At 45.6% G+C, this 12527-nt stretch overlaps 1 protein-coding gene across 5 annotated transcripts in view; it reads left to right on the plus strand.

The window, feature by feature from the left end:
* The window catches only part of JPH1 (junctophilin 1), a 214017-nt gene that overhangs the window by 124784 nt on the left and 76706 nt on the right, over nucleotides 1–12527 (plus strand). For 4 of the 5 annotated variants that reach the window (XM_079901143.1, XM_079901142.1, XM_079901144.1 and 1 more), the window contains exon 1: nucleotides 11298–11789. The exons of the other annotated variant lie outside the window; for it this stretch is intronic. In XM_079901143.1, the coding sequence (XP_079757269.1) occupies nucleotides 11411–11789 (379 nt within the window). In that variant the 5' untranslated portion in view covers nucleotides 11298–11410. Of the gene's footprint in view, nucleotides 1–11297; nucleotides 11790–12527 lie in introns of those variants that run through there. 5 annotated transcript variants of the gene reach the window in all.

Raw genomic sequence — 12527 nt, forward strand, 5'->3', positions numbered from 1 at the left:
AGAGGAAACACAGACTGCAGAATAGCTCTAAGAAAGTTCCAGCCAGGTCAATGGGGAGCACAGAAAACATAACCTGTCAGAGGAGGCCTGTGTTGAGAAGGCATGGGTCAGCTCCAGCAATCCCACTGTGCTCAGCTGTTGGCTGGAGACAGTCTAGGTAGAGTCCTGGGTTTTCGGTGCCCCTTCCATGGACGTCATTGACATGTAGCACAAAACTCTTTACACGTTCCCATAGGTTCATCCACATGCGTCTACTCTGAACCTCCATGTCTCCCATCTTCCAGTCCTTTCCCTTCCAGGCCTCTGACCATGGCCAGGCTGTTGGCCATTGCCCAGAAATCTACATATTTTCCCACCTTTCACGTAAAATAGATGACCAGGTTCACCACTCACAGCTCTGCCCCTTGGAAAGATTTTCCCTCTCTGCATACTTTCAAGACCACTGCTGAGTGTGGCTGTAATGCAGCCTCCACTCATTTTCAGCTTCATCCACATAACAGCCTGTCCATCCATAAACCAAGTGCAGGCCTTTCGTCCTCTTTAGCTGGTAATCTTCCCATAGGTGAGAGCTGGGGAAGGGGTGCTAGTGCAATTCTAGGGGACATGGGGCTCTGGACCACCTGTTCTTGCAGCTTACTTGTGTCCTCTGGTTCTGCTCGGCTTGACCCTGGATATACCATGTTCATCTTACAATAGACTGCTTCTGGGTCTGTACAACTTTGTTTTGGCAGGTTCTACAGGACCCAGCTCATCATAGGAAATTCTAAAGTAACAGTCATTTGGGGTCCCATGGTGAAGCAGTCGTGTTTTTGGGTTTTTTTTGCCAAAGTCAAGGAACTGATTCTCAGAAGCTCTATATTCTCTTCTGCAGACGCTATGGCCTTGCTTCAGATCTCCACAGACCTGCACTGTGATTCTTCCACTGGGGCCTGCCACAATCTTCCTATCATATCTTTTCTCACCACTGACACCAGACGCCAGCACCAAAAGATCTGCCTGATCATATGGCCCAAGAGGCAGGGCTGCTTGCCTGGGCCTCCTGCAAAACTCTTTCCAGCTCTGAGCCCTCTCAAATCTGCCAGCCTTCCATCCATGTCGCTCAGCATAGAGGCTGGAGCAGTTTCTAAGTGTGGTGTTGCTTCCAGAATCCAAGAGGCCTACTGGGTCCTCTGCTTTTTGTTGTTGTTGTTGTATATCAGAGGCCACGAGATGCAGCGATTTGCCTTTTACTTTGGAGGGGATGTCCCAGGGTAGAGCATGGCCTTGACTGCAAACACCACCACAGATCTGAAGTCGCCGCAGCTGGAGGCTATCCGCCAAGTACCCTCCTCGCCGCAGGTTCTCTTGGAGGGAGATCTCAGCAGTGCACCCCTGCAGCCTCCCCATGGGGTGTTTCTCCTTCTCAGCAAGCTTTAAAAAGCGCTTGCTATGTGAAAGTAGTAAATGAGATGCAAGCGATAACAAACATTCTAGAGTGTGTTTAAGGAAAGGAAGAGGAATTTAAGCTGTATTTGGAATGCAGTCAGTATCTGAAGAATCCCCCAGGGCTCTAAGGTGTGTGTGCTGAGGTGATATGTGGACTGGGACTGCAGCGCTTGGCAAGGATACAACAGTCCCCAATGTCGCTTAGTTAGAGGGAAGCCTTTCCTATTATTGGCCATTGTTTCTAATCCCATTCCAGATCTCTCGGTACCATTCATTCCCCAATTATAATTTGCGTTTCTTTACTGCCTAATAATGGATTTGTTTTTTTCTCTCCTTCAGCTGTCAGTCACTTGGCAACTCCTTAGTTGTGCTTTCAGCAATATTGTGCACCTCCCTTCTTGGTTAAAAAAACATTTTTTATTGAGCTATAGTTGATTTACAATGTTGTGCTAGATTCCGGTGTACAGCAAAGTGATTCCGTTATACATATATGTGTATTCTTTTTCATATTCTTTTTAATTATGTTATTTCAAGATCTTGAATATATTTTCCTGTGCTTTGCAGTAGGACCTTCTTGTTTATTTTATATATAGTAGTGTGTATATTTTAATCCAATCTCCTAACTTACCCCTCCCCCCCTTTCCCCTTAGGGAAGTTTGTTTCTATGTCTGTGTTTACGTTTTGTAAATAAGTCCATTTGCATCATATTTTAGATTCCACATATAAGTGATATATGATATTTGTCTTTCTCTGTCTGACTTACTTCATTGAGTATGATAATCCCTAGGTCCATCCATGTTGCTGCAAATGGCATTATTTCATTCTTTTTTATGGCTGAGTAATATTCCATTGTATATATGTGCCACATCTTCCTTATCCATTCACCTGTTGATGGACATTTAGGTTGCTTCCATGTCTTGTCTATTGTAAATAGTGCTGCTATGAACATTGGGGTGCATGTATCTTTTTGAATTTTAGTTTTGTCTGGATATATGCCCAGTAGTCAGATTGCTGGATCACATGGTAACTCCATTTTTAGTTTTTTAAGGAACCTCCATACTGTTCTCCATCGTGGCTGCACCAATTTACATTCCCACCAACAGTGTAGGAGGGTTCCTTTTTCTCTACACCCTCTCCAGCATTTTTATCATTTGTGGACTTTTTTAATGACGGCCATTCTGACCAGTGTGAGGTGATACCTCATTATGTTTTTGATTTGCATTTCTCTAATAATTAGCAATGTGGAGCATCTTTTCATGTGTCTATCGGCCACCTGTGTGCCCTCTTTCAAGAAATGTCTATTTAGATCTTCTGCCCATATTTTGATTGGGCTGTTTGGGTTTTTGTTATTGAGTTATATGAACTATTTGTATATTTTGGAAACTAAGCCCTTGTTGGTCGTATCATTTGCAAAGACTTTCTCCCAGTCCATAGGTTGTCTCTTCACTTTATGGTTTCCTTTGCTGTGCAAAAGCTTTTAAGTTTGATTAGGTCCCATTTGTTTATTTTTGCTTTTATTTCTAGTGCTGTCTCAGGAAACTGACCTAAGAAAACATTGCTACAACTTATGTCAGAGAATCTTTTGCCTATGTTCTCTTCTAGAAGTTTTATAGTGTCCTTGTCTTATATTTAAGTCTTTAAGCCGTTTTGAGTTTATTTTTGTGCATGGTGTGAGGGAGTGTTTTAACTTCATTGATTTACATGTAGCTCTCCAGTTTTCCCAGTACCAGTTGCTGAAGAGACTGTCTTTTCTCCATTGTATATTCTTGCTTCCTTTGTCGAAGATTAATTGACCTTAGGTGTGGGGGTTTATTTCTGGGCGCTCTATTCTGGTCCATTGATCCATATGTCTGTTTTTGTGCCAATACCATGCTGTTTTGATTACTGTAGCTTTGTGGTATTATTGTCTGATGTCTCAGAGTGTAAAGCCTCCAGCTTTGTACTTTTTCCTCAGGACTGCTTTGGCAATTTGGCTGGGTCTTTTGTGATTCCATATAAATTTTAGGATTATTTGTTCTAGTTCTGTGAGAAATGTCATGGGTAATTTGATTGGGATCACATTAAATCTGTAGATTGCTTTGGGTAGTAAGGCCATTTTAACAATATTAATTCTTCCAATCCAAGAGCATGTGATCTCCTTCCATTTCTTTAAATCATCTTCAATTTCCTTTATCAGTGTTTTCTAGTTCTCAGCATATATGTCTTTCACCTCCTTGGTCAGGTTTATTCCTGAGTATTTTATTTTTTTGATGCAATTCTAAAAGAGATTTCTTTTTTTTTACTTTCCCTTCCTGATATTTCATTGTTAGTGTAAAGAAATGCAACCAATTTCTGTATGTTTATCTTGTATCCTGCTACCTTGCTGAATTCAATTATTACTTCTAGTAGTTTTTGTGTGGAGTCTTCAGGGTTTTCTATGTATAGTGTCATGTATTCTGCATATGACAATTTTACTCCTTCCCTTCCAATTCACGTACACTTAATTTCTTTTTATCATCTGATTGCTGTGGCTAGGACTTTTAATACTATGTCGAATAGAGGTGGTGAGAGTGGGCATCCTTATCTTGTTCCAGATTTTAGTGGGAAGGTTTTTAACTTTTCACCATTGAGTATTATGTTGGCTGTGGGTTTGCTATAAATAGCTTTTATTACGTTGAGATACGTTCCCTCTATACCCACTTTGGAAAGAGTCGAGTCTTTATCATGAATGGATGTTGATGTACTGCCCTTCTCTATTCAACCTTTCTAGGAAATGGTTATCCCATCAATTTTCACAACTTTTACCATCTTAATAGCAACACTCCCAAGTATGTTTTTATAGTCCCTTGCCCCCACCCCCAATTTGTGTTATTTAAAATTCTGAGTTGCCCTTCATCCATATTTTCAGAATAAAGCATTATGATTTTCACTGTTGCATGAGAGAGATGAACTCATCCTCTTTTCTCCTTCAATTCCAGGGACGTCTTTTCCAGGAGGTCTCCTCTATTCTCCCAATCACAGTCATGAATTCCCCTCATTCCTTCCCTCTGTACAGTGTCTCTTAAGAAGACCATCCCTTTAGAGATATCTGGAAGGATGCACCTTCTACATTATCCACAAAGCTAGACAGTACGCCCATGATTCCTGAGAATCGTTTCAACTATAGCAGCCCACAAAACTACTCTATCCTCTGAACCCTTATCACACTTGGTGCTTGTTTACTACTTATAGTTGTCTCCCTTGCACTTTTATTATTTTTCGTTTTTATCTCCTGCCTCTTTAGGTATGTTTTATACCCTTAAGAGCAAGGTCTGAGCTACTTCTCTGTCTCCAAACCTAACCGAGTCATCGTATATACAAGTGCATAGATATACGTACACACACACATATACACACACATAGAAATACATTTTACGGTTTGCTTCAGGTACTAGGTCTTCAATGCACAGACCTAGTACCTGAAACAGTCTACTCTGTGTCTTCAAGCTTACTATCTCTTTTAAGTCTCCCTTTAACCTGTCATTCACCTTTTTCATTGTTAGAACTTTTCTGAAAGCCCCCGTGAGCCTCATCATTGGACACATATGCTAAGTCTAGGGGACCACTGCTCATTAAAAAGAGCAGGCAGAGAGCCACAAGGGACAAGTCATGGGAAGAAACCAAAGACCTGCCCTTGAGACTTAAATAAGGCTCAGCTGGTGTTTTTATATCAGAATTAGACTATTTCTAAATTAGACTCTTGGGCCCTAGGGCAGGATTGCCTAGTTGTATAAAATAAGCCAACAAGTATCCAGTAATTACAGGAAATTTGGCTACGATGAAGCTAATGTTTTGGAAACAAAAGAGAGCCTAAGGAGATTAGAAAGGGATAAGAGGATAAATACACAGGGAATGAGACAGCTAAAGTGGTAGGAGAGGAAGAGGGAGAGGAGAGATAAGCTGAGAGAGATGGGTTTTACAGAAGCTGAGGGAGGTTAAGTGTTCACAAATATCAGACTGGCAGCTGCCACTCCTAGTAGGATAGGAATTGAAGAGATGCCATTGTATCTGTCAACTAGGAGGTCCCTAATGGCTAAACAAGCTTCACTAGACTGGTGAGGATAGAACCCAAATCGAGTGGCATGAGAATGAGAGGTGGGGAGGAAAAACGTGAACGTAACCTACTCATTCAGGGAAGTTTGCAGTTTCCAGAACAGACAGGAGACTTGAGGTGAAAGCGGGACCAGGAAATGAGGGCTGTTTTAACATAGAGGACACACGAGCACCTCTGTTGGAGGGAAGAAAAGAAATTAAAGTATATCCAAGAGAGAAGGAATTGACCCAGAACGTGGAGAGGAAAAGGGACATCTTTTCCTCTGGGATGAGGTCGTGAAGAAAGGAAGAAAATGAGAACCAATCTGAAGAGAAGGAAGGTGTTCCCAGGGGTTAGCTCTTTTCCTCCATGAGAGAGAAGACAAGTAGGAAAGAAAGAGGGGCTCAGGGATGGTGATGGGCTTCTGGAAGTTGCCTGGGAAGAGATAGGCCACGCAGTGTTGGAGGGGTTGCCTGAGGCTTGACACCCATGATTTGCAATGACAACTGGTAAATGTGATTCTCTCCAGAAGGGGCTTCCTAGGAGCAGGGGATGAGAAACTGTGGCTTAGGCTTGGGGGCTGGGCAGGCAGATGAACTAGGAGGTCACTATAGAAAGGACAATGCTGAGGAAAGGATGCATTAGGGCCTTCAGGCAGGATAGGGAAGGGCCAGGAGGACACGAAGGGCATCAAAGGAGTGGAGACTTGGCTAAGAGTCCATGGCTTGTTCAGTGAATGGGAAAGACCAGCGAGTGTTGTCAAAGAGGGAGATTGTCAAGTTCTAGTTTTCAGTGTTGGCCTACGTATGGGTCAAAGTAAGGGCCACGCTATGTCTGAGGACTTTAAGATAAAGGCCATGATGCTGAGAAACATGACGGATGGTGAGGCCAGGATGAGGCTGCTTGGGACAATGGCAGGCAACAGCAGGTGGGGGAGAGCAGCTAAGCCTTTGGTCCTAGATACACAAGGGGAGTGACCTAGAGAAGATGGATTTTCTGAAAAATACAGCACGGAGCCAGTTGCTGGCTTCCTACAGAGTGGGCCAGCATGAATGGTACAAGTCTCAAAGGGAAGGGCTCCTGAAAGAGACCTGTCAGAAGAGAAACTCAGGGATTACAGTTGGCCTTCCTTATGCTGCATCAGATTCAACATCCACAGATTCAACCAACCGCAGATTGAAAATATTTGAAAAAAAAAAGAATTCCAGAAAGTTTCAAAAAGCAAAGCTTGAACTTGCCGCGTGCTGGCAACTGTTTACATAGCATTTGCATTGTATTAGTTATTATAGGTGAATCTAGATAGGATTGCAAGAATATGGGAGGATGTACATATGTTATGTACAAATACTGTGCCATTTTCTGTAAGGGACTTGAACATCGTGGGTTTTGGTATTGGGAGGGGCAGTCCTGGAACCAATCTTCCACAGATACTGAGGACAACTATATTTACTTATCAACTAATTTATTTTTAGTCCTTGACCTGTATTACCAAGTGCCTTTTTTTTTTTTTTTTTTTTTTTTTTTTTTTTTTTTTGTGGTACGCGGGCCTCTCACTGCTGTGGCCTCTCCCGTTGCGGAGCACAGGCTCCGGACGTGCAGGCTCAGCGGCCATGGCTCACGGGCCCAGCCGCTCCGCGGCACGTGGGATCCTCCCGGACCGGGGCACAAACCCATGTCCCCTGCATCGGCAGGCGGACTCTCCACCACTGCGCCACCAGGGAAGTCCCCAACTGCCTATTGAACATCTCTGAGATATATTTCTGGATCATCTTTTCCTATATGAACCTATCTTCCCAACCTCTATAATTTACTCTTCTTCCTCCATTTCTTTAATTCTAGCCAGTAGCATCACCGTCACCTGGACAGCTATTCTAAAAAATAAATAAAAGTCATCTTCACCACCCCTTCTTGCTCTCCACCCAGCCTGCTTCCTTCCTCCATTTGGAAGTTCTCACCCTCACTCTAATAAAGAGTGGTAATTAAGAGAATCAGACAGACTTGGTTTAAATTCCAGCTCAACCATTTCTACCTCGAATGATCTTGGACACTTAACTGTTTTAAAGCTTATTTTCTTCTTCTGTAAAATGGTTATAACACTAGTACTACTAGCATGGGTTATCATGAGATCTGAATGAATTAATGCATGTAAAGAACTTGACACATATCTGGCATACCGTAATTTCCTTCAAAGTTGTGAAGCTCATTAATTTCGTAAGTCGCTTCCTCTTCTGACTTCATGGTATCTGCAAAGCTTATGGCCATATTTCTTAACTTTTTATTTATTGTGGGCAAGTTTTTAAAATTTTTATGAATCTTTTATCACAGATATGCTAATAATACTCTTTTTGAAATTTTACTGAAGTATAGTTGATTTACAATTTGTGTCAATTTCTGCTGTACAGCAAAGTGATTCAGTTATACATATATATTCTTTTTCATATTCTTTTCCATTATGGTTTATCATGGGATATTGATATAGTTCCCTGTGCTATACAGTAGGACTTTGTTGTTTATCCGTCCTATATATAATAGTAGTAAAACTCATTTTGACTTATATAATAAATCAAGTAATTTAAATTCTACTTGCTTTTGTACACACTTTGAATCAATAAGCACACTTCGGACAACATACACCTCCAGATTAGCTTTCTGTCATTTGTAGTTTTATTAAAAATTCTCAGTAACTAATTCTAATATGTAAATAAATGAAATCACCAATAAAATTTTAAACACATCTTCTATTAAAAAAAGATAAAATTCTAAGCAAAACATCCTCACCAACATGTTGTTACTAGACATTCACACTCAAATGGCTTACTTTTTGTTACAAAATTTTCTAGAATGGAAATCTACAAGGCCGCATTTTAAACAGTGGAGAAAAACCAAGCGCTAGCGTGGCTGCTGGCCCCTGTGCTTTAATGGCCTCCCGCACCCCACCTGTCAAACCAACATTCATATTCTCTTCTTACTAATCTCCTCTTAAAGCTAAATTCAACTCAATGAGGACATTACTAACCCCAACTAGTAAACTGCAGCGTTATTCCACTACCTCCTACGTGCTGTGCCACCGTCCTCAGCACCTCTTCCTCTTCCTGGTTCTCGTTCCCTTGTCTTCTCCAACCGTTGCCATTGAACCTGAACACTGACGTTAATGAACATATCAGTCAGACTGGGGAAACACTGCACCGGGATGACAGCAGGTAAATGGAAGCATGGGTCGTATGCTCTGTATGTATGATTTTTTGCCAAAAATCTCTCAGTGAACTACCAAAAATGCAATACTAATTTTCCCCTGTGAAGAGAGTCAGTGGCAGAGTCGAGTTAGGACTGATGAGTTGAAATGTAATAGCAGACACCTGGTGGTGGATTCTTTCTTTTAATGAAGGGTCCTTCCAAGGAAGACATCTATGAGGGATAGCAAGAGTAAAAGATTAAGGGATAAATGAGCATATCTTTTACTGTCCCCAGATCTCCATATTCTTCCCAGATGTGTTTGCACCAACGCCCTTTGTCCATCTACCATGGATGGACTACACATCCATTATAGATCCAGAAACTTACTTACTCTGTGCTGTGTATTTCATCATTTGCCTGACAGCTAATTAGGAAAAGTAAAAAAGCGTTAAATGTTTCCACCATGCCTGCAAACACAAGTTTAGCCCTTAAATGTTCATATATGTAGATCCTAACACACATGGGTGGGTCGAAAATAAAAAGGCAAAAAAACAAAAGTTACTCTATGAAGAAATCCAGTTCAAAATGAGAAAAAAATATGTTGGCCTGCGCGATCCCACAGTTTCGCGTATCAAAAAGAACCCCAAAACAGATGGAAATGGGACCGTCTACACTAGCTCCTGATCCAGAAAAATGGAATTATGGCTCAGCTGCAAAATCCTGGGCCTTCGTTTTCCCAGTGGCCTAAATCAATCCCCAGCCCAGGACAAGATGCTGAGCAAGGTGCATAATTATTTCAGGCCACTAGGGTAAGCACTATTCCTGGCAGCTCCGCAGGCAGCGCCATGGATAAGGGTTTCTAATTCTCTTTGGTGATTTGGTTCTGTGTAAACTGAGATTTTTCTTTCAGTATTTCAGCCAGATAAGCAGGAAAGGCCAGCTCCAGTCCTGAGCTGGAGACAATCAAGGTCAGTTTCAGTTCCTTTTCTGTGCAGTTTAGTCTCCGTTTTCCCCGCTGCCTTCCCTGACACCTGTCCTTATATTTTTATCTGATTATCAAAACCTAGTGAGAGAACTTTTGGCAGCCTCTGGTGCTTACTGTGTCATCCAAAAGCCTCTCAGCCTAAGGAATACCAGGAATGCTCTGCAAAGCAGTGTCCTTGAGAGGCTAACCCAAGACCCCTGGCTATGAACCACAGAGAAGTGTCTCCCATGGGTATTTTAAGGGTAAGGTTGAAACCAGTGCCTGCTTTCCCCAGAGGCAATACTGACTTAGCAACTTGCCTATTAACAAATCTCTGATGTTTGGCTTTACACTGCACCCACAGTATATTCAGTTATTATCTAACATTGAAAGTGAAAGGTAAATCTTGTCATTCCCATTGGGAAGATGGTGAAATAGAGGTTTAAAAGTTTAAAAGAGTTGTCTAAAGTGAATTCAACAAAGCAGTGTTGCAGCTGGAAAGTAGATCAGCTGACACCTGTCTCCAGTTTTGTAGGTCAGGGACTCTTTGTAAGTTTAGAGCAGTGTTTTACTTACCATATTCCTCCTTGAAAGCTTCTATTTACTTTCTTAAACTGTGGATGCCAGTGGAGAGGTACCAGGTGTGCATTCCAGACACTTATACAACATACACAGACTGAGCCGTCTGCCCTTTGGGTACACAGCTCCGGGCTGAAGAATTTCTAGGGTTGTTAGAAGAATAAATGAGGCATTAGAGGGAGCAGGCTCTGAGGTAGAAGCAAATACCCTATATCCCTGCAAAGACAGGTTAAAAACACCCTCCTCATTATTACAAACAAAAAAACTCACCAGTTTATTCTGTGCTTTTTCAAACTGCATTGCTCTCCCCCTGTATATTCATTAAATAAATGCAAACACATGTGCTTTGAAATGGGTAGGTGTAAAAGAACATTCTGCACAATTAGATCTAGGCTGTGGCAGACTTATCTCACATGCATACATGTATCTGGGGGATGTTAATTCACGGTGACAGCTGAGCATGACAAACGCAACAGTACACAAATTGGAAGGCCGAAAAAATGCAACTACGAACCCCATGCAGACAAACACGCATATGAGTTTTCCCTCAACACACACGTGGCCGCACTTATGGGCGCGTCACCACGTTGATAAACCCCAAACACAAACACCTGGGCCTCCGCCGCCCGCGAGCTACCTCCACACACGCGGCCTCGCCTCCTCCTCCAGGCAGGCGGGGACTCGCGCGCGGCCCTGGGCACAATCGCCCTCCCACCCGCATCCCGCTGCGAGAACACAAGCGCGCGGGCCGGTCCCGAGCCAGCCCGCCCGCCGGGGAAGCGGCGGCTCCCGAGGCTGGGGGCAGGGCCCGGGGGGGGGGCGGTGCGGGAGCGCCGCGGGGCCGGGCCTCGGCGCCCGGGGAGGGGAAGAGGGGCGGGCGCGGGGCGGCGCCCGGCTCACGTGGGCGGGTGGGAGCAGCTGAAGGTCCGCTCCGGAGCCCGGGCTGTCCTCTCGCGCGCGGCGCTGGCCAGGGCGGCGGCGGCGGCGGCGGAGGAGGAGGAGGAGGAAGGCGGCTGTGGCGGCGGCGGCGGCGGCAGCGGCGAGAGAAGAGGGGAGGACGGGGGCGGCGTCGGACTGGAGCCGAGCGGCGGCGCGAGCTGCCCGGGGCGCTGTCGTGAGCTCGCCCGCCGGGCCTCCACCCCCGAGCTACACCCTGCCGTGCCCAGCTCTGCCCGCGTCCGTGCCCCCGCGGGGAGCGCGCCGGGGCTGCCCCCCGAATGACGGGCGGAAGGTTCGACTTCGACGATGGCGGCACCTACTGCGGCGGCTGGGAGGAGGGCAAGGCGCACGGGCATGGCATCTGCACGGGGCCCAAGGGCCAGGGCGAGTACTCGGGCTCCTGGTCGCACGGCTTCGAGGTGGTCGGAGGCTACACCTGGCCCAGCGGCAACACCTACCAGGGCTACTGGGCGCAGGGCAAGCGGCACGGGCTGGGGGTGGAGACGAAGGGCAAGTGGATGTACCGGGGGGAGTGGTCACATGGCTTCAAGGGGCGCTACGGGGTTCGGCAGAGCCTGTGCACCCCCGCTCGCTACGAGGGTACCTGGAGTAACGGGCTGCAGGACGGGTACGGCGTGGAGACCTACGGGGACGGAGGTGAGCGGCGTCGCTGGCGGCTCGGCTGCTCCGCGAGCTAGTGCGGTGGGCTTTGCCCAGACTGCGGGGAAGCGGGGAGGACGCGAGGCGCACGTGTCCGGAAACCCGCCAAAACACCTGGGGAAGCCTCCCACCCTCTTCCCGCGCCCGCTCTTCCCGGGAGGGTGCAGTGGGACGCGACTGGTGCGCAAGGGTTGGATGTGACCCGGTTCTTGGAGCGGGCGGTGTGTGCACACCCTGGGGAGCAAGGCGTGAATATACCTGGCCGGCGCCGCGCTGCCACCGGGAGGGAGCGCGCCCGGGAGGGTTGGGCTGGAGAGGGGACGCTGTCACTTGAGCCCGTCACATTACGTTCCTGATCCCTCCCTCTCCCGGGCGGGTTTGAAATCACCACTCCCGTGGAGTTAGAGCGAACGCCCTGGGCTTGTGAGGCTGGCGGTCGCTGCGGACCGCTCCTGGGATTGGTTTCACGTGGAATCGTATTTCGCTTCTGGTCCTCTAGTAGCCTAAAGATAGAAGCCAGAACCCCATTAACTAGGATGTTGGGGAATTGTTCCTTATCTGAGGTGCTTTTGGAAACATCCTAGTTATGGGAGTGGAGAGGCCACCTGATGCAGGTGGGATTCGGAGGATGTGGGGTTTTCTTTCTGTTTTTCATTCGGTTTCTTGAAGTATTGGTTTTCCATCCAAAGAAGGTACTCATTGTTGAGCTGCAGATAGCTGGACAAATTATGAGGA

Source organism: Stenella coeruleoalba (genome assembly GCF_951394435.1).
Source record: "Stenella coeruleoalba genome assembly, chromosome: 17".
Lineage (NCBI taxonomy): Eukaryota > Metazoa > Chordata > Mammalia > Artiodactyla > Delphinidae > Stenella > Stenella coeruleoalba.